Source organism: Dasypus novemcinctus, chromosome 14 (genome assembly GCF_030445035.2).
Source record: "Dasypus novemcinctus isolate mDasNov1 chromosome 14, mDasNov1.1.hap2, whole genome shotgun sequence".
In the NCBI taxonomy this organism is placed as follows: Eukaryota; Metazoa; Chordata; class Mammalia; order Cingulata; family Dasypodidae; genus Dasypus; species Dasypus novemcinctus.
The window spans coordinates 71,133,937-71,156,068 of NC_080686.1; the positions used below are offsets into that span (position 1 = coordinate 71,133,937).

Below are 22,132 nucleotides of genomic sequence, written 5' to 3' on the forward strand. Positions count from 1 at the left end.
AAAATAAGTTGTTCTAAGAAACCATGAGGGGATTTATACTTAAGACTTTCTTATCTTACAAGGGGGAGAGAAACCCTATGGGGGGAGGGTAATTTACCACTAACACCATGTGTGTCCTATTAAAGTTGTTTTTATTTTGGAGTGCTATAAAAATGGTTTTATATATTTTACATTAACATCAGAATAGCTTACTGCTGTGTAAAATTTTCCTGCCTCTGCCTTGTTACACATAGAACTTCGGTGGCATATGTAGTTGAGAAATCCTTTTTTACAAGTACCCATAAAGGAGGCTAGTACATGCTGCCCTAGACTATAATTAAACAGAGATTCCAGACAGGAAGTGGTAGAGAATGGCCCAGACCAGTAGGCAAAAGGTGTGGCCTCTTACCCTCACTTGTTCCTGGCTCCTGTGGCAAGTAACGTTGGCACCAGGACCAGCTCAGAATGAAACCGAGGGGAAAAGGCTGTCTTAAGGCCTCCCTTAGCCTCTACATTATGGGCATTTTATACCCCCTACAAGTTCTGTGGCTGTACCCATGTCTATATCTAGGGCTGTATTCGGTTTGGCCCTCCCTGGTATGTACTGTATGAATTTTTCTTACACTCCCACACACACCATTGGAGCCTGCTTTCCTGATCCCCCAGTTCCTCAGATCACTACCCTCTGACACGTGAAAATTAGCAACCTGAAAGAAATCCTTGCTTAAAAATAACAACAGGTGCCAACTGCTTTTTCTACCCACTTTCCAGGAAACAAGTAAAAGAAAAAATTAAAAAGACGTGGGGGTGGGGGAGTGGTGCAGGAGAGAAAAGATTCTTCCCAAGACACTGCCTAAAGGCTCTATTTTAAGAGCCCTCAAGAAGGAGTTTTGGACATGTTAGCTACCAGGTGAAATGTTCAGAGGCAGGTGGATCTTTGTTAAAGCAAAATAAAAATTTTATGTAACAACTACATATATATATATTTTTTAAGATTTATTTTTTATTTATTTAATTCCCCTCCCCTCCCCCGGTTGTCTGTTTTCTGTGTCTTTTTGCTGCGTCTTGTTTCTTTGTCCGCTTCTGTTGTCGTCAGCGGCACAGGAAGTGTGTGCGGCGCCATTCCTCGGCAGGCTGCTCCCTCCTTCGCGCTGGGCGGCTCTCCTTATGGGTGCACTCCTTGCGCGTGGGGCTCCCCTACGCGGGGGACACCCCTGTGTGCCACGGCACTCCTTGCACACATCAGCACTGCGCATAGGCCAGCTCCACACGGGTCAAGGAGGCCCGGGGCTTGAACCGCGGACCTCCCATGTGGTAGACGGATGCCCTAACCACTGGGCCAAAGTCCGTTTTCCATACAATTACATATTAACATTTAAAATGTGGCTGCTTACGTAATCCTTACCAGGTTACAATCACTATAAAATAAACGTCACAATTAGCTGCCATGTAGCTAGAGTGCCTGGGAAATAGTATGATTTGCTTAATCTAAAGTGACTAACAGAAATTATGCATTTTCAAAATATATATAATACAGTATTTAGCAGAGTGAAGAGGGAAAACACAGATGGTCTCTTCTTCACATAAAAATTTCAGTATCTACATTCCTGACAAGTAAAAAATTTTCAAAAGAAAAGAGGTTTTCTCTTACTCTCTCTTCAAACTACTCTAGGGTTGGCATGTCAAAAGCAGAGCACATAAATTGTAACTCAAATGTAAACAAAATATAGAAAAATAAAGAACATATGTCTAAAGCATATTTTCTTGACCCTGTCCTACTGAAAATGTGCTTATTTCCTGCTCTCAGTTTAATCCATCACAATCTATGACCGACCATCTTTCATTATATTTTCTTATACCTAGTCCACATGTTGCTGTCAGTTTATATACAGAAAACAGAGAGGTCTCATTAGTATCGCCTTTTAAAAAATAGATGTTTGCAGAGACTGAGGTTCTAAATTGCCATGTAAGAATTTTTGTTTGTTTCCTACCAAGTAAAAATCCACTTTTGAAAAGAAAAACTAAGTAGGTAGATAACGGTCAGCTAATGTCTCCTAAGAGGAATGCAGTCACTTTCAAACTGAGATAGTATGCAGATTTCATCTTTAAGTTTTTAACACAGTACTGTGAAAATACAATTAGGGTTTAAAGAATTGCCTTGCTTTATTATTAACAGCCACAGTTTGGTGAGGTTGTGGCCATCACACAAGCAAAAGAGGTAGGGTATGTGTCAATGCATCACCTAAATTACTTTAACGGTCTGACTGCTGAAAAGTGTCAGAAAGAGAAAAACCATGCTGGGCACAGAGCCATCAGATGTGGGGGTAGGGCTCAGAGCACCCAGTGCTTCTGCACAGGAGCAAGGGGTTGGCAAGATGAGCGCTCAACCTGGGGCAGCCTCCTCTAGAGGACAGGCTTTGAAAGATGGAGAGTGGAAAGAATAATTTTTAAGTCATACTTTTTTTTAGTATTCAACACACTGAGGACTGATGACATGTAAATCATAGGAGAAGGCAGCTTTAATAATGGTGGCTGAAACAGGGCAAAGCAGTGGCTCAACACTTTGGCATTTATGAACTGACCTTTGGAATAGGCTTCAGTAGCTATTTCTAAGTTGGAAGGTTTTGGGAGGGAGCGGTGAGGGTGAGGGTTGTTTTGAAAAGGATTTGAAAGCAAAAATAAAATGATATTTTGGGGTGGAGGGAGAAATAGTTTAAAATGGGCAATGTGAGGTTAGACAACTGTGGCTTTATCTTTCATCTTTATTACAAGGAACGAGGAAAAGGCAAGAAAATTTAGGTTTCCTAGGCAGCAAGGCTACCCTTAGTAACTCGGACCAGTCAGCACCTCTCTGGATTTCAGTTCCTTCCTCTTTCCTAAAATATGATGGAAGAAACAAGGATATTCATACACAATAAACGAGCCGCACTAATAGCTAAAAAAAAAAATTCCCTTATATCCTCAAAAGGTTTGCTCCCTCCATTCATTCAGATCTCTGGTCAAATATCACTTTTTCAATTTTCCTGAACAACCTACATAAAACAGTACCCACCCAACCCTGGCATTCACTAACTCCATAGCCTGCTTTATTTTCCTTCACAGTCTTCGTCTCCACATGATAGAATACCATACGCTCACATATTAACGTCTTTATTGCCATTACTGCCACTAGAAAAAGCTCTCTAAGGACTCCTTGGGCCACCCTATGCCTAGAACAATGACTGGCACATAGCCATGCTCAATAAACATCTGAAGAATGCATTCAGAAAATTAGTTGTCATGGAGCTTTACAAAATAATGAGGAGCCCATAGAGAAGGGATGGAATATTTGAGGATGACGTTATCGTGGAAGCCAATCCTGTAAGAGTGGAAGGTTCAACCACCTCTATATGACAAATGTCTCCTGTATATAAGCACCATCCAACTTCTTACCTTGGCAACCAAAATTTTTCTTTCATTCCTCAATTAAATACCTAATAATAGCATGTTTCTATTTTTTCTATGAAGATGCTGCCTAATGCATAGCATGATGGACCTGGAATTCCTCCTATGTAATGGTTGTAGTCCATATATTAATAGACTAAATTAGCACCAAGATGCCTAATTCTATTCATTAGTGTAGTTAGAGTTGGAGCAAGTAGAAACATATCTCTAATGAGTACAGTCTTCATTTTTAAATACGCCAATCTATTTTTTTCCTTGTTTCCTTCACTCACCATTCAACATCTTTCTCCCTCACCCCCTGCCCGTCTTTCTCCCTTTTCCATAATCTTTAGCCCTCCCCACTTTTTCCCTTTTCTCACTCTCCACCCTCTGGCTATCTTGGTAGCTAAATCACAAGTCAAAGAGAGCCAAAAAGGGAGTCTTTGGGAATTGACTACACAAGCAGAGTGCTTCATGGAGCAGGATGATGAAAGCTGACAGATGTGGACGGTCTGATGAAAGGTTTGGCAAATACTTAGTGGGGCTCCTGGAAAAGTACTCAGTTCCTTGGTTGTACATTGATGCTCTTGGGCTCCCAAGTCTCTTCGTCACCCTTGACATGACAACCCCAGAACCTGCTCGCATCTTCTGGCATTTAATCATAGAACCATCAAATTTTTGAGCTGGGCTGAACCTTAGAGTTTGCCTAGCCCAATATCCTCAATTTAGCAATGAGGAAATAGAGACCAAGAGAGGTTAAGTGACTTGCCAAGGGTCATGAGTTAAGGAGCTGACAGGGTACAGACACCCAGAGCTCTTGATCACCAGACCAGGACCCTGAAGAATAAGCATCCAAACAGCCCAAGAACCCCAGAGGTGAAGGCATCAGAAGTGAAAGAAAAGATAACTAATCCAAAAGAAAAGGATAGATTTGGAATAGACACTAACTTCAAGCGTAAATCAACCCATTGCTTAATTCCCAGATGCTCTCTTATTTATAAAAAAGCAAATAAGCCATATGACAGTTAAGAGGGGGAAAAAACAGATCTAGAAATAGAGTATTCCATTGGTTCAAAAATATCTATCTTACTGCCACTTACTTATATTTGTTTTCAGTGTAATGTTTTATACACTTATGCCTACCCCATTACACTGACCTCTAACTTATGCCTCTAAGTAATTGAAAACAGCTGATTTTAATGTGCTGGTGCTTTAGTGTGAAGAAGGTTAGGGCTGCACTTGTGTGCAGTCGGGTTAAGGTTGGCTCCGACAGGAGAAAAATCCATACATATGTTGAAAAGATCTGAAAAATGCCTGTATTCTCAACCTGATTATGACTTACATTTTGGCATGGTTTGTCAAAGCAGATCACTGAAATCAAATCAAGATGTAAAATGGGACAACGTGGTTTTCTTCTCCATTCTTCCATCCTTTCATTAATTACCATGACCTATTGAAGAAAGGAACTTTTCCCTCTCTCACCTGAGGCAAGGTGGGATACTCCACTGGAAGTTATGCCAATTTTTATCAATTGCTGCTTAAGTTCCAAAATTAATTTTCGGGTTTTCATTTCCTACATTTGTAAATAGAAGTTATTTTATTGTAGAGTAATTTGCCATTTCTATCAACAATTACATTTTAGCTCCCTTCTAATAAATGATAAAACAAATTCCAATGTAACTTTTATAACCTACTTATTTTAGAGGCCTTATAAAAATTGAATTTTTTAAAGCTGAAAATGTAGGGATCCCTGAAAAACAAGGATTAGAGCAATGGCCAGTCTTTCCTAATAAGTAAAACTTGGTAAATCCTTGGTAAAACCTAAAAAATATGAACAAAATCAATGTCCATTACTGTTTCACTTGTTAAAAACAGAATATTAGCAGATCATACATAAGCATTTGTTTTGGCAAATTTAAGTTGCTGACAGTGTCAGGTAATATTCCATTAAGATAGAATACTGTTGTTGGTAGCACAAAAAATATGGATGCAATAAAAAACATGTTAGATTAACAATCTAGCTCTTATCTATAAAATTCTCAAGCAAAACTGAGAATTTTAGGTCAAAATAAAGAGTTCTGGGGTGGAGTGATGCGCTGGCTTCTGTTACACACAAGCATGTTTGTTATACGAGCATTTTCAGGTTAATTTTTGCTATTAACGTAAACCACAATTGGGGGACCATGTTGCTGGAAAAGGAATGGAAGGGTAGTTATATAAACAATATACAACAAAGAAAGTCTTTATTTCCAATACCTGAATACATCAGGTTTGTTTTTAGGCACAAGGTTGCAGGTTAAATGCTCTCAGCTATGCAAGAAGTGGCTTATTAGTTTTGTAAGAAAATATTTTCTTATATTTTGACTGAAAAATACCCAGGTTAAGTGAACAAAACGATCCTTGTTAGTGAAAAGCAGACCCCAAAAAACTTTGTTTCAAAGACCCAGCAAGGAAAAGCAAAACTAATTCAAGAGGAAAAGCTGCTTTCCTAACAGTAGCTTCTGAATCTGGATCTAATAGTTCTCAAAGACGGACTGGAGACTTCAAGTCTTAAACGTTTTGTCTTTCTCCATGAAGCATAGCATTTCTCTAGAGGAAGCATAACATAGATACAAAACCCATTTTAAGCAGATACATATTCTCTTCTTGGGCTATAGTCATAAAGCCGAAAAGCTATGCATCAATACAAAGAATGAAGGCAAACTAAAGTTTTGATTATTTTATAGGGCAATTTTCCAAACACAAGTTTTTTTGTTTTTTGTATTTTGCTTTCCTGTTTTGTGCGCTAGAAAACCCCACCTGTATCACTGGCATTTTATCATCCTTTAGTGATACAATTAAAAACAACAAGCAATTATTGCTTAAGAACCACAGTGACAGTGCTGTGTGCTGCCTTCAAGGTATTGATTCTGCTTTATCGGGCACCTTAGTTATATATGCCTCTCCTAATTTCTAAATGGACCTAATCCTGTTACTACAGGATAATTACTACAAATCAGCACAATTACTACAAAGACATGAATAAACACACATACCAGTAGCTGTTTTCTACAAATCATTATCAAAACAAAGAGAAATGGCTAATTGTGGTAACATTAAGACAACGTTTATTGCCCCCAGTGTTTGGGCAAGTTTATTTTAAGTTGTCATCTTCAACTAGTAACGTTGCAGATGATTTTACAGATTCCATAAACCTTCTAATCTAAACTATTCTCAACTGAAAGTTGGCTGCTTCCCTCAGAGGAACATCTGCAAATGCCTGATTTCATAAGAACCTACTTTTATGGTACATTAACCAAAACATACACACTTTTAAAAATCTCATTTGTAACATACTCTTCTAATTTATCTCTAATATATCATGTAAGTAAATGAAATGTTCACTTTATGTCCTTCATATCTTAAGCATTTGTCTCTAAATAAGTTCAGTGTTGAATTTTACCCCCTCACCAATGTTTATCATCAGGTTTCCTTCATGGACAGATAAATCCTTTTGGGGGAGGATGGAAATCACCCGGCACATGACAGTGATTATCCAAACCTACCTCCTGGACAATGCCTCATGGCCATCTTACATCTCCTGGATTCAGCAATGGTTGGGCATGGTATCGTGTCTTTTGCTGGTTTTTTAACAATTTGTCGTGTTCTGGTTTCCAGACCCCACTTAAATCCACATGTACGATTATTTCTGCTACAAGCTCCCCATTCGCTCCAATGACCAACTTCGCATCCTTCTAATAAAGAAAAAAATACAAATACAGATAATTTGGTAGCCATTTGCTCCACTGTCATCAAATTATATATAGTAATGTTTCTCCACTCCCTCCCCTCCCTTTCATATACCAAAAGTTAAGCTGTAATGCCCACAAGATCTACAGTTGCCTTTTGGGAATCAGATTTCTTTGAACCATAAGGGTTACCTTTTTACAACAAACAAATGGTCTGTTCTAATGACACCAAATTTTATATTCTTTAAAAGATTTAACAGCTAAAACAAGGTAGAAGACACTATCTGCATGTCATGATGGAAGACAAAATTTTACACGTTAATTCTAAATAACCCATACCCTACCCCTTCTTCAAATCCATAGATGTGTCTGTTTTATTTTGAAAGTAAATGGTGTAAAGGATAGGAGGTTGTTTCGCATTTTATGCTCCTCTATATTCTTTGAACAGGCATCTGGGAACAACAGCACTCAGTATTTCTTATTTCCTATATTGGTGCTGTAAATTACTACACTTTGAAAAGTAAACAAACACTATCAGGTATTTGAAAATGCATATATTTCTAGAAATGCAAAAGCATTTAACATCTTCTTTGGTAAATCCATGTTGCTGAAAAGTAGGCTCCCAAGGGGGTGAGTAGCAGTAAAAAGATAAAAATAAAGTAAGTTAAATCTCATTAAATTCACCATGAAATGAAGGACTCGGGCCCATGGTCCACACACAATGTTTCAGCATTCCAGATCTCAGCTGGCATTGTGGCTGCTCCTAGATTTTCAAAGCTATGTAAGATTCATATTCAGGGGAATGCATTGGACTCTATTTGCAATTTGTTTACATTTAAGAGTTTCATATGAGTTTCCATTAAACATTTGTAATGGATCTTGGCCTCTCAAAATTCTGAATATACTCTTTAAAGGACTAATTTTTAATTGGGTGTCACCTGTATGAATGTATTAACACATATAAATAGTAACATAAGTTCACATTTCTTCAGAACCCCCTCATTGCTCCTCTACAAGCTCTCAAATACATCATTACAGACTATTTCAGCAATACTTCTGCAGAAAGGGTTCTTAATTTTAAGTCTCAACTTTAAGGAAATGGAAAGTCTCATTTATAATACCTAGCTCTGTTGTACATTATATCAGAAGTGTAACAAGCCAGATAAAATACAGGGGTGGTGGTAGGAAGGAGTAAAGATGCCATTTTATTCATGATTAGATTCAGGCTTTCCTCAGAATGTAGCTACTGACAAATCTTGACCTTTTATTATTCAGTGGTACCAAACAGCTTGCAAACACTCAAAAAATATAAAATTTGAATTGCTAGTTATTATTCCTGAATGGTATATATTATGTGAGTATATTAAATTATGCGTTCTAATTTACCTAATCCCTTAGGAAGAATAGGGTTAAGCCTACTTTTCGACCACACGGATTTACCAAAGAAGGTACCTAAAATTAGTAAAAGAAGTAAAATTGTTTTTTTTTAGTTTTTTTGTTTTTGTTTTTGTTTGTTTGTTTTGTAAAATTGTTTATTACCCTTTGCAACATGCAGTCAATCATCAACAAAATCTATTTGGCACAAAAAAAAATTTCCTTCCAATTTATTTTTTTTACACAAATAGCTAAGGAAGAAACTTCATAATTAATATACCTAACAAAAGTAATAGAATAGTTAACTGATAGGGTACAGCTTAAAACACTCGTTTTACTTCTAAGTAAAACTTTTTCTCTTAAGTTAATAGGTAATGGATGTATTATACAGATGATAAAAACTTTATCATCAGGCACATTAGCACTTAAGTAGTTTAACCTGGCAAAGACACAACTTAACAAATTTTGTAGCAAGATATAATACACAAAATTACCCGTAATCATGATACCTAAAGAATTCTGAAAGTCAGTAAAGCACTTAAAATTTTTTCAGTTCTAATTAACAATAAGAAAACTGATTTATTTTTTAGGCTGAATATATCCAGCATGCATTTTTCAAGAAACAGGTATTAAAATAAAAGTTGCAATTTGAGAGTTACATTAAAAACCACTCACCCACACATTCCATCGTTTCATCTAATGGTGCAAAACCATCTGGACATTCGTCAAAGCAACGGCCTCTATGCAAATAAAAGCCAACTTTGCACTTAGTACAAAAGTCTTTGCTAAAGCAAGAATCACAGTTTTCTATTCTGCATCCTAAAAACAATTTTAAAGAGAAAAAGAAGAGTTCAGTCAAAGAAGTTTACTTGTTTTGCAAATGAAATTTTCAAGAACTCGTTTAGGCCCATTGAAATTTTAGTGGTCAGAGAAATGTGTTCATTCCATTTGTTTCCTAATGCCGTCTCTAACTCCTACCTTCTTCTTCCAACAGTTCACCGCATAAACAAGCTAAGCACAACGGGCTATCCCATTACCCTAGGCAGCCTGAGACCCTTCAGACATTTATGCAACTCTCCAAATGGAATTAAAACAAAGGATTACAAAGAAAAAGAAAACACCCTCTACCACAAAAATATTGCTTCTGGAATTGAAATGTGTTCTGCCCCTCAAATGACCTACAGTGAAAAACACAATGGGCACTTTAATTGGTGTCTTCTGTTTCAGGAGACTAAAGAGTTAAAAACTTTAATTTTGAAAACACCCTTAAATGCTTGGTCCATTAGCTAAGACATTGGTCAATGCTGGCATCTACTTTCAGTCCTAGGGTAACTTGACTTAGGGTAAAACAGGGGTCATTTTGTTGAATGCCTACAACGTACCAAAGATTTTACATGTATCTCTATTTAATCTTCATAACAACCCTATAAAATAAGTAGCAGTGTCCCCATTTTGCAAAAGAGGAAACTAAGATTAAAAGAGTAAGTCAAATAGCTTGTCATAGCAGAGTTTAGTTCTGAAATTCCAAAACTGGATGCCTCCTAAACCCATAAGGAACAGGTTCTGACACTGACATGCTTGGAGTTGTGTGAGATCTGCCTTTGAATCTCACTTCTGCCTTTACCAACACTGTAACCCTGGACAACTACCTGCCTCTTTGAGCCTCTATTACCTCATGTATGAAACAGTGATGCCACCATCGTGCAAGGTTATTGGAAAGATTTGAAGCAATATAGGTAAATATACTGGGTCATAATAGGTAGTCTGCACATAGAAGCAATAGTAGATCAGAAAGAGGTATTTTTCCACTGAAACACACATTTTGCAAGAAGTTATTAAAAGAAGCGGGAACATACAGGCTTGTATTCTAGGTCAAATTTCCTGTTAGGCCAGTAACATCCGGGCCCTAGAACACTGGCATGAGCAGGTGAAAGTAAGCACACTCTAAACTGCTGCTCTTTTCAAGGAGAGGAAAGGAGAGAAGGCTAGAGGATTGGCTATTTGAAAGGTCAGGTTTTCAATAGACTGGATTACATTATTCGTAACAGGTTTAACTGATGACAACTAACAGCATGTAAAGCTCTGTCATTACTCTGTACCATCCTATTTATTCAATTAACAGACCTCTGAATGTTAACACTATATTTATGCTTTAATGATTCTGAAAAGCTTTAAAATATTTAGTTTCTTCATGTGATGAGACAATGGAGTAGAAAATAGAGCCCGGGCGTGAAATTAATGAATATTAAATTTTGAAAATTGAAAAAATAAAGTCAAAAAGTAGAAATTTAAGGGATAAAAGTTTTTATTATAGTAGATACCATAAATAAAAGTTTCTAAAGAGACACAACAAAGAAAATGGCAACTCTTCACCTTTCAACTTCGCGTCTAAACAGGCTTTTCATATATTAAATGGCCAACACGGAGCAGCTAGCTTAACTTCTAAAATGTTACCAAATTTACAATCACAGCACCAACTCTGTGTGGGTTAAAATCTACAGTCAAATTACACTATTGCTCTTTTGGGGGGAAAATGGTAGGCACAGAAGAACAGTTTATCACCCCATAAAAGGTTCATTTGTAGTCTTAAATGCTGTAACTTATATTTTAATAAAATGATGGTCTACAGCTGGTCAGCAGCCTCTTAATCATGGTCAAAATACACAATCATTACCTCCACAAATTGTGGGTATTCTGGTTACACATTTTTTTTACATAAACAAGCAGCCCTTCCCGTTAGAATTATTTTCCAAGAAATAATGATAAACGTTCCAAAGAACAAAACAGGACTGAAGTTTAAAAACGAAGAAAGCATTTATATATATATATTTTTAAAGTGGACTATATTCTTCATAAGTCAGTTATTATCCTACATGGTCGGATTTCTCTTTAAAACATGGCCTTCACCAACAAGCTTTTGGCCAGAAAATTACAGCAATAAGCATTTGGAATTAATTTTATGAAGTCCGGGACTGATCTTCATTGTTGCTCATTTTCTTCCATGTTTCTAACACCAGTTCATAGCATATGGAATTTCTGAAACACCATCATCATTCTCTAAAAAGTTGCCTAGGACTTTCTTCAGGCATAAATCCTAATAGGAGAAAGCTTAATTATTTGTTTTCAAAGCTTAAGTGGAATAAAAATGATACATTCAAAAGTTGAATACTACAACCATTAAAAAGCACAAAGCTGAATTACAGATAATTACAGAACAAGCTCTAAGACCTATCATTAAGTAAAAAAAGGCAAGCTGCAGGATATATTTAATATAATGCAATAAAACTGTATGTGTATGTGTGTGTGTATATATGTGGCTTAGATAAGTCAATTTGGGGAGTGAGTAGTGGAATTTTAAAATATGACAAAATGGTGTATCTCTGAATCATATGTATCTGTTAAATTATATTTATGAATTAAACTTATAACAAAAAATGTTATTTTAATACCCATTCGTGACCCATTTAAGTTTACCCAAAAAAGTCACTATATTAACATTCTGAAATAAACTCTTCTGAGTTTAACATGTAAGAATGAATAAAGGACACATTTTCCTTTCCTAAACACTTGCAGCACTGGATACATGAAATTATATTTCTTAATTGACAATGTTAATCCTGCTGTGGCCTACAAAAACACATTCATTTTACCATCTCTTGCCAGTATCCTTTGTTTTCATAGGTTCAATGTGTGTTTCCTTCACTCAGATCATAAGAAAAAACCTAATAAAATATTTTATATACCAAAAAACTCTTTGGGACAAGGCTGATTGGTACCAAGTCCTAACATCTAAAGCTCCACTAACATTTCTGTCTCGGTCACTCTTTGCCACACAACATAAAACCAACGCAGGCAGCCTGTACATTCAGCAGCCTGAACTTACAGAACTCATCTAATGATGAACAGCTATGAAACCAAGTATTTTTTAAGCTGGCACCTGGATAAGCCACCTCTCCTGGCAGTCTACTGCTTGACATGCGTCAGCTCCTGAAAACTTTCCTCACCAGCTCCAGGTCCACTCACAACCCCTGTCCTGTTCAGCTCCTTCTCCAGGAGCTAACTCTTCTGCTCTGGGAAAACCACTACTTGCGGGGTCTCATATTTCTATACTTTTTCCCTCTTCATACTAGCTCTCACAAGAATTTCTTGAGCTTATTATGCTTAAATAACTGGGATTCATACCAATTCTATTAAACTGTTCTTTTAATATAAAAGTAAAACATGTTCATTACCAAAAAAACAAACAAACAAACAAAAAAATCAAGACAGTACAGAGGTTTAAAGGCAAATCTTCCTTACCTGAATGAAAATCAGGCTTACTCCCCAGAAACAGGTGCTGTATTAGCAGTGTCTTTTAGACATTTCAGGAAATATTCTATGTAAATTTTATAAATAAATGAGTTTTAAAACACGGATGGGGTCATATAATAGGATTGCTAAGCTTTAGAAAACTTTTTATTTATACAGCATAAGAAAACAAGTATATCAAAATTTACTAAATACGGATCTTTTCTATAAATATCTGGACAATAAATTCTTGTTCAGAAATACCAGACCCTGGAGTAGCCAATTTGCATGCTTCTAAATTATAGTGCCTCCTCAAAAAAAAATATAATCCACCAAACGAGGACTGCCAATATCAGTTTAAGTAAAATTACTGTCCAGATGAAACTAAGTACCATCTGAAGGGGCGGTTATTTGGCAAGAAGGACTTACCCCAGCCAACAACCAGAAACAAGCTGGCACGCCTTCTCCTGTCCTTCCACAGTATGTGCTAAGTATACTGCAATTTTGCTCAATGGTCCATTCCAATCATTCCCCAAATACCTAGGATGTGTCAGGTAGAGTGCCAGACCCCGAGAATATAAAATTTTAAGACCCCATCCCTGTCCTGAAGGTACCAAAGTTGAAGCAAAGAGCCACGTGACACTTTCAGAGCAGTTTAACACAAAACAGTAGACAGAGGCAAAGCAAAGGGAGCCTCGGTGCTCTAGGGGCAAAGCAAAGGGACCCATTTCCGTACTGCCATAAAAATTTTCTTTGTATTTTTAATCTGTGAATTCTTTGTCTCTAACAGTGCTGGACACATAGTGGAGTTTAAATTTTTGCCAAGTGAACTATTTAAACACCATTAAAATACTATTTAAAATACCATTTAAAAATCAGTTTCTTTAATATTTGAATGCACGGTATAAGATTGCACAGGCACTGTACATAGTCCCACGATTTATAAAAATTTAGAGAATAATGTAGGAAACATATAAACTAATTTCAGTGGTGGATGAAGACTGTGGTTAATAGTATAAATATAAGAATGTTTTTTACAGAGTGTTAAGAATATAGTGATACACAGGAAAATTACTACTAATGTAACTTACAGAAGACATTTAACAGTGATATTGTAATATTTTTACAGCAATGGCAAAAAAGATATATCAATTCTAAGAGACAAATTATAGAGGGATATAAAGGGGCATGGGATTGTTCCTTTTGGTGTGATGAAAATGTTCTAAAATAGACTGCAGTGATGACAGCATAGCTATGATGAAAATGAGAGTCACTGTGTGTACCTTTTGAATGGATTGTACAAAACATGGGGCTGTGTAACAGAGGGAATCCTGTGATGGAAGATGGACTGTAGTTAACAGGACAAATATGAGAATGGTCTCTCAAACTGTAACAAATATATACTACTAATACTGAGTGTTAATAATCAGGTGGGTTGGGGGAAAGATACAGCAAATATTAAGATATGGACTATAGTTAGTATTGCTATTTTGATGATGCTGTTTCATATTTTGTAATAAAAGTTTCACAAAAATGCAAGGTGTTGGTGGTGGGGTGATGTATGGGAGCTCTGTGTGGTGAGATACATGTTTTATAAATTCACAACTTTTACTATATACTTATCGCTTATGTATATTCATGTATGAATGATATGCTTCAATAAAATTTTATTAAAAATAACACCCAAAGGAACCATAATTGCTTTTAAGTATTGCAAAACTTATTATAAGAATAGATACCTGTAAATAATTATAAGGTCATTCATGTTACTCAAATGTGGCCAGTCTCGAAGCCAAACTCAGCATGTAAATGCAATGCCTTCCCCCCAGCGTGGGACATGACACCCGGGGATGAGCCTCCCTGGCAACGAGGGACCACTATCAACTACCAACTGATGATGCAACTGGAAAATGACCTTATACGGAAGGTTCAATGCGGATCAGCAGAATATCCATGTCTACATAAAATACCATGACTTTAAAATGCTGTTTGACCTAAAGTAAGGGGGAAATGGAAAGGAGAAATGAGTTTATATGGCTACGAGTTTCTAAAAAAGAGTCTGGAGGCTGGCAGAAGGTTTGCCCTCATGCACAACTGAGCAGAGTCAGAGAGACAGATAAAGCAGATACAACCCCCAGATATTGGTTCCTTTGAGGGCTAAAGAGACCCATGGGAGTTACGGTCATGGCCGATGGGGTTAACTACCAGGGCAGATGGCCCCTCTTTGGAAATGGTGTTTATGTGTGATGAATCTGGACTCAGATGGGATCTCCCTTCATAAGACTTTCATGCTAATGTGCTGGAGGTGCAGTTAATGTTGGGGTTTAAGATATATTTAGGGGATTTGAATCTCTGGACTGACAATGTGATAGCCAGATCCTGAGCCTCAACAGACTCCAGCACCTACAATCTGATTTATTGGACTTACCACACTCAGCTAAGATGGAGGTGAAGAAGGACAACCACCACACCATGGAGCCTAGAGTGATTACAACTGAAAATGGGAGGATTGCATCCAGCATCCAGGTGGAATCTGAGCCTCCTCTTGACATAAAGGTGCAATGGACACAACCAATCCAGTGTCCACATAGAAGAGGTGGCATTGGATTGGGAAAAGTGGACATAATGGACAAAGGGTATGGGGAAAGGCAGGAAGAGATGAGAGGTGGAGGCGTCTTCGGGACATGGAGCTGCCCTGGATGGTGCTTCAGAGGTAATCACCGGACATTGTAAATCCTCACAGGGCCTACATGATGGAATAGAGGAGAGTATGGGCCATGATGTGAACCAATGTATATGAGGTGCAGAGGTGCCCAAAGATGTACTTACCAAATCCAATGGATGTGTCATGATGATGGGAATGAGTGTTGTTGGGGGGGGGGAGAGGGGGGGTGGGGGGGTGGGGTTGAATGGGACCTCACATATATATTTTTAATGTAATATTATTACAAAGTCAATAAAAAATAAAAAATTAAAAAAAAAAAAAAAAAAAAAACAAATGGTAGAACATATTGCAGGTCATATCTAGAATACAGCTCAATCTAAAATATATAGGCAAGGAATTTACAGATATATAAAAATCTCTCACAACTCAATAATTTTTTTAACTTAGCTGCTTGTAGCAGTTTGATATTGTTTATGATTTCCAAAAATAGATATTGGATTATGTGTGTGAACTGTTTTTTTCCTCTGGGCATATTAGATTATATTGGATTCAGAGGTTTCACTTTTACTTGACTAGATAATGATTTAAGGCTTTAATCAGGCCACATCAGTAGGACATTGAGTCCCCACTCCCTTGGTGGGCAGGGGCTCACAGAGAAAACTACACCACAGAGAAATGATGTTGGAGATTTTGAGCTGGAGCCCAGGAAGTAAACACAAGAGAATCAGATATGGCAGAGGCCCTGGAAAAAGAGATGAGTCATTCACCTGATAATCTACAGCTGTCCCTGTGGAGAGAGCAGAGCAGCTGAGCCCAGAGAGAAACAAGCCCCTGGAAGAGAGGAACCTAGGAAGCCTGAACCCTTGCAGACCTCAGCAGACATCTTGCTCTAACACTAAGCATCAGATTTTGGTGAGGGTTAAATTATGCTATATGGCCTGGTGAATGTAAGATTCTACCCCAAATAAATATCTTTTATAAAAGCAAAAAAAAAAAAAAAAAACAAAAACAAAATAATTATAAGGTCAATATCAAAGTTGGCAGGTAATATATGCTATGGAAGTTGGAACTTCAGCTGAGTATTTTAGAGAGACAGGGAAAATCAGAGTCCTGAAAAGGGCAATTCCATTCATTAAAAAAAGAGCAATGGAAAATGTGGTATATACATATCATGGGATATTATTCATCAATAAAAAGAAATGATGAACCGATATATACTACAACATGGACAAACCTTGATATCATATTGATTGAAAAAAGACATAAAAAGGACAAATATTGGGAAGCAGACTTGGCTCAATGGATGGGGCGTCCGCCTACCACATGGGAGGGCCGTGGTTCAAACCCCAGGCCTCCTTGACCCGTGTGGAGCTGGCCCATGCGCAGTGCTGATGTGCACAAGGAGTGCCCTGCCACACAGGAGTGTCCCCCGTATAGGGGAGCCCCACTCTCAAGGAGTACGCCCTGTAAGGAGAGCCACCCAGTGGGAAAGAAAGTGCAGCCTCCCCAGGAATGGCGCCACACACACGGAGAACTGACACAACAAGATGACGCAACAAAAAGAAACGCAGATTTCCGGTGCTGTAACTAAGGATAGAAGCGGTCACAGAAGAACACACAGCAGATGGACACAGAGAGCAGACAACTGGGGGGGAGGAAGGGAGAGAAATAAAACATTTTTAAAAAAAGGACAAATATTGTATGATTCCACTTATACGAAATAACTAGAATATACAAATTCATGGAGAAAAAGTAGATTACCAGGTACCAGATACAGGGATGGAGTAGGGAATATGGGGTCAATGCTTAATGGGTACAGAGTTTCTGGCTGGGTGATGGAAGAGTTTTGGAAATGGATGGTGGTGATGGTAGCAACACATTGAATATAATCAACACCACTGCAATTGTATACTTGAAAGTGGTTAAAATGGGAAATGTTATGTTATACTTACATTACCACAATAAAGACAAATAAAGAAAAAACTAATTGAGAAAATTCACATGGCACATGATGGACACAATCAAGTGTGGCTTGAATGAAGTGGAGGTTAGATGGTGGGAGGGTTACTCAGGTTTAGAGACTGGGGTGGCAAATTTCACTTATTTTATTTGGTTTCACAAAAAGGAAGAAGAATTATGAATTATTTTTACTTTGTGTAGTTTTAAGTATTCAGGTAACAATTAAAGCTAATACTAATGAAGCTGGGTTCAAGAATTAGGATCTTGCTCTGACTATTAGAGTGTGCCAATAGATTCTTGAACATGAAAGTAATGTGACCAAAATGGTACCTTGCTTGTACCCTTATTTAGTCAGATAAAAACACTTAGGGGACAGGCATCTCGGTGGATACCCAGATACAAGGATGAAAAAATCGAGGTCCCTGCACTTCAGAATCTTCTATCTACTGAAGAAAAAGGTATACAGGCAGGCAATTGGGTAATACTATGACTATTCTAAACTAGAAGTATATACAGGCTGAGCCGTATATACTTAGGAGCATTTTCAGGAAGTTAACCCTCCCAAAAGCAGGAAGAAAGTGGAGGTAAGGAAAACCACTGGAAGTGTATCACTCCAAGAGGTAAATGGGAATAGAAGTTAGAACAAATCAATATAACTGACAAACTGGGTAGAGGAGAGGATGAAAAACTGAGAGAAGCCAAGGATTACAGCAGTCAACCCTCCTCCTTGGGTGTCACGGCTCTCCCAGGTACATGGGAGTGAGTTAGCTGTGTTTGTCTTCCCAGCTAAATCCAGGTCAACAAGAACCATCTCTTAATTCAGTATCTCAGTATGGCCAACTATATAAACAAAAAAAATTAAACCTTTAAATTAAAGTCAGAGAAAAATCAATCTATGTTTAATCCAACTGAAAAGATAATTATATATGTTAAAATCAATTATTGTAGAAAGGGAAGAAATCAGGCGGAGGGGATCTCAGACAGACACTGAGGGATTAATTTCTATCATTTCTTGGCGCTCATCAGAGCTGTGGACTTCAGGGGGCCTTAACTCCCCATGAACATCTAATTGGTTATTGTTCTTCAACTGCTCTTCATTATCAAAGAGCCAGCATCTCTATTTAGAATGCGGCAGTGACCCACTAGGGGTCATTTAGTCTTCAGATTACAAGTGCAAGGATCAAAGAGCACCAAGCCAACCCTGCAAACCCCAAAAGCTTTTCCTGCTCATTGTACGCTAAAATCTGAAGAGACTAAAAAGACAGGTTATTCCAAATGACATTCAAAATTAGACTTTAAGCAATTTTTAACATTTAAAATGGTTTAAATATTTTTAGGCTTCTCTAACAACTTCAAACACTGCTGTTTAACATTCCTTCTTAAAACTTGCAATGTTTTATAAATATCCATAAGGAAATTTTTTAGGCTTTATTTGACCATAATTATGCACTACTAATATGTATTATTACAGGAGTCCCATTAAAGCAGGGATTGGCGATAACTTGACCTAAAGTCAAAAATTACAATTTTGGTAATTCAGTCCAGTTACTCATAGCTCATGAGAAGCTTTATAAAATTTCAACATAAAGAAAATACAAAGGATGGTCCAGAGGCAACAGGATACAATACTTCATACAACCGTAATCTTTGTGTGATCACAAACACATGCAAAAAATAAAAACAGATAGCATTAAGTTAACAGAGGGTAGAAGTCTGTTTGAAACCCTGGGAAACAATCTTAAGGCAAGATTGCCTTTATTATTAGTATAGAATGAAAGTCAACTATATCAAGCACAGAATAGAATGCTTAGAACAAGAGCCAAAGGCAGGAAATAAGAACTGGGCTGAGAATGTAGTGGTCTCTCAAATAGTACAGTAGCTAGCTGACCCAAGGTTAGAATCTTGCCTCACTAGCTAGTTGTGTGACCTTGGGCAAGTCAGTTAAGCACTTTGCCTCAGTGCCTTCATCTAAAAAAAGGGGTAACATTAGCCCCCATCTCACAGGATTTTTGAGAGGATTCTGCAGCGTATGAATGCAAAGACCTCAGAATAATATGTGCTGTGGTTAGTCATAGAAAAATGTGAACTATTATGAGTACACAAATCTACCAACCAGGCCTTAAAAGAGGACCAAAAAATGGCAGTCGTGATGGTGGATGGAAGGAATCTCAAACACAGTACCCAATGTAGAGAAATGTGTGTGTGTGTGTGTGTGTGTGTGTGTGTGTGTGTGTGTGTATGCATGCTCATCTGTGTACCTGAGTACCTGAATTAGTCAACCAAAGGGGTGCTGAGGCAAAATTCCAGCAGTTGATTGGTTTTTATAAAGGGCATTTATTTGGGGTAGAAGCCTACAGTTATCAGGCCATAAAGCATAAGTTACTTCCCTCACCAAAGTCTCTTGCCACATGTTGGAGCAGGATGGTTGCTGGCACCTGCAAGGTTCAGGCTTCCTGGGTTCCTCTCTTCCCAGGGCTCATTTTTCTCTGGGCTCAGCTGCTCTGCTATCTCTGCAAGGCCAGTTACAGACTATCCAGCAAATGGCTCCTCCCTCTTCCTGGGACCTCTGCTGCGTCTAATTGAGCCTTCTCTCTGCTCCTTTGTGTGCTTACTTCCTGAGCTCCAGCATTAAAACTCCAACTAACTCTTCTGCCATTTCGGTTTCTCTGTGCGGGGATGCACCATCCTACTGACATGGTCCAGTCAAAGCCTTAATCATTATTTAATCAAGTAAAAGTGAAACCACTGAATCCAATATAATCTAATACGCCCAGAGGGACAGACCAGTTTACAAACATCATCCAATATATATATATATATCTATTTTTGGAGTTCATAAACTATCAAACTGTCACAGTACCACTCAAATGAATGGCATTATCCAAAGACCACTATCTGTGATAAGTACAGTGGCTTTACTCTAGGTCATATCACTAAACAAATTCAATTCAATAATTTGTCAAGCACCTACATGAAAAATCATCTGCTTTTAACATTAGGAAATAGGAATTATAAGAACTGACATCTAAAGATAATTCTGAACTTTGACTGGGGAGAATCATATGCTCCATATAAAATATGTATCACACTCTAGAGCCAAATAAGCCTGTTTTCACAGATATTGTTTGAAACACAGTGTCCCTTTCTAAGCAAAATGAAGATGTGCAATTTATGAATTGCACAAAGGACATTCTATACAGTCACTGGGGCTGTGATTGCAAGGACACTAAAATCCTGCCCTAGGTAAGGATTTTAGGTAAGGTGAATGGACTCCTTCCAGAAATATATAAATTATTATAATAAATTTACATGTTACTTTTTCAGATAGCTATAAATATTCTGTCTTGGATGCCAGGAGTACCCTTTATTTCAACTTCTAAGGAAATACATAGTCAAAAATAATTTTTTCTCCTGACTCATTTTAACTTAAAGTATTGCAACAGTTCATTTTATAACACCCAAGACAAACTTGTGAAATATATTGACAGTAGCTTTATTGTAATGCTTAAATGCTTAAATACCATATCTTGCCCACACAAAATAATCTGCAGATTCCTTTCAGAAAGGAAAGACTGAGGCTTGTATAAAATTATGTGGTCAAATAATGAGAAACTATAAAACTTGTTGGCTTCATTTCTCATATATTCAGTTGATGCTTATTTGAACCATTCTCAAAATGAATGACTTAAAACGAACACATTTGCGAGGAATATAAAGCTAGGTGTTTCAAATAATTTTTCCCATTTAAGGGGTGAGGAGATGATGGCGACTACCTCAAAATAAAATAGGAAAGGAATGTGATAGCAATGAAAAAAAAGTGAAAAATACATAAACCAAATTAATGTCTCCTATCAGATTTTATATTCCTGCCAGTAGCAGATCCCTTATCTTGGTTACCCTTTGTGCTTTTCCTTTTTGATAATTTGTCACCCTTTCTTATTAAGGTGGAACCAGAGCAGTTTAATCAACATCAGAATGAGTCTTATTCAAATTTTTCCAAATGTTGAAAAACACAGATCTCTCCACCCAAATAAATGGAAACCCTTCAACCCCATCCAAGGAAAATGAGAAGAATCTTAATCCCTTCAAACTCTGAAGACGTTAGAGCAGAGATTGGCAAACTTTGCCTGTTAAGGGTCAGATAAATATTTTAGGCTTTGTGGTCCATAGAGTCTGTCTAAACTACTCAACTCTTGTTTTAGTAAAAAAGCAATTTAAATAATATATAAGTGATTAAAACTGTTTTCCAATAAAACTTTATTTATGAACACTGAAATGTGAATTTACTATCATTTTCATGAAATACTGTTCTTTTTCCTCCAACCGTTTAAAATCTAAAAGATATTCTTTGCCAAATTGCCTTACCAAAGGGTGGCAGGGCATATTTTACCCATGGGCAATAGTTTGCTGACACTTAGGCTAAAGAATGATTGAAATCCCTGATGAACCTTCAGGGAAAAAGGAAAATAGAAAAGGGTTTCCTTTTTAAAACACCAAATGGTAGCATTTAAGCTTGAGGAGACATAGTGATGTCTTACATACACCATCTGGCTGTGTGTGTAAGACAATAAGTGAATCTGAAGATGCTGGAATTTGGCATCTCAACAAGGCAACACTTTTACTTCAATATGTTTTATACTATATATTTTTTAACATTTTTTTTATTTTTAAAAGACACTTAGAGTACATAAAATGTTACACAATGTTTTATACTACA

At 37.3% G+C, this 22,132-nt stretch overlaps 1 protein-coding gene across 5 annotated transcripts in view; it reads right to left on the reverse strand.

Moving 5' to 3' along the window:
* Positions 1 to 22,132, reverse strand: part of RSPO2 (R-spondin 2) — a 148,619-nt gene that overhangs the window by 42,195 nt on the left and 84,292 nt on the right. For all 5 annotated transcript variants that reach the window (XM_004457533.4, XM_004457534.4, XM_058275911.2 and 2 more), the window contains 2 exons: positions 9,180 to 9,323; positions 6,948 to 7,136 (listed from right to left, as the gene is read on the reverse strand). In XM_004457533.4, coding sequence (XP_004457590.1) covers positions 6,948 to 7,136; positions 9,180 to 9,323 — 333 coding nt within the window. The remainder of the gene's footprint in view (positions 1 to 6,947; positions 7,137 to 9,179; positions 9,324 to 22,132) is intronic.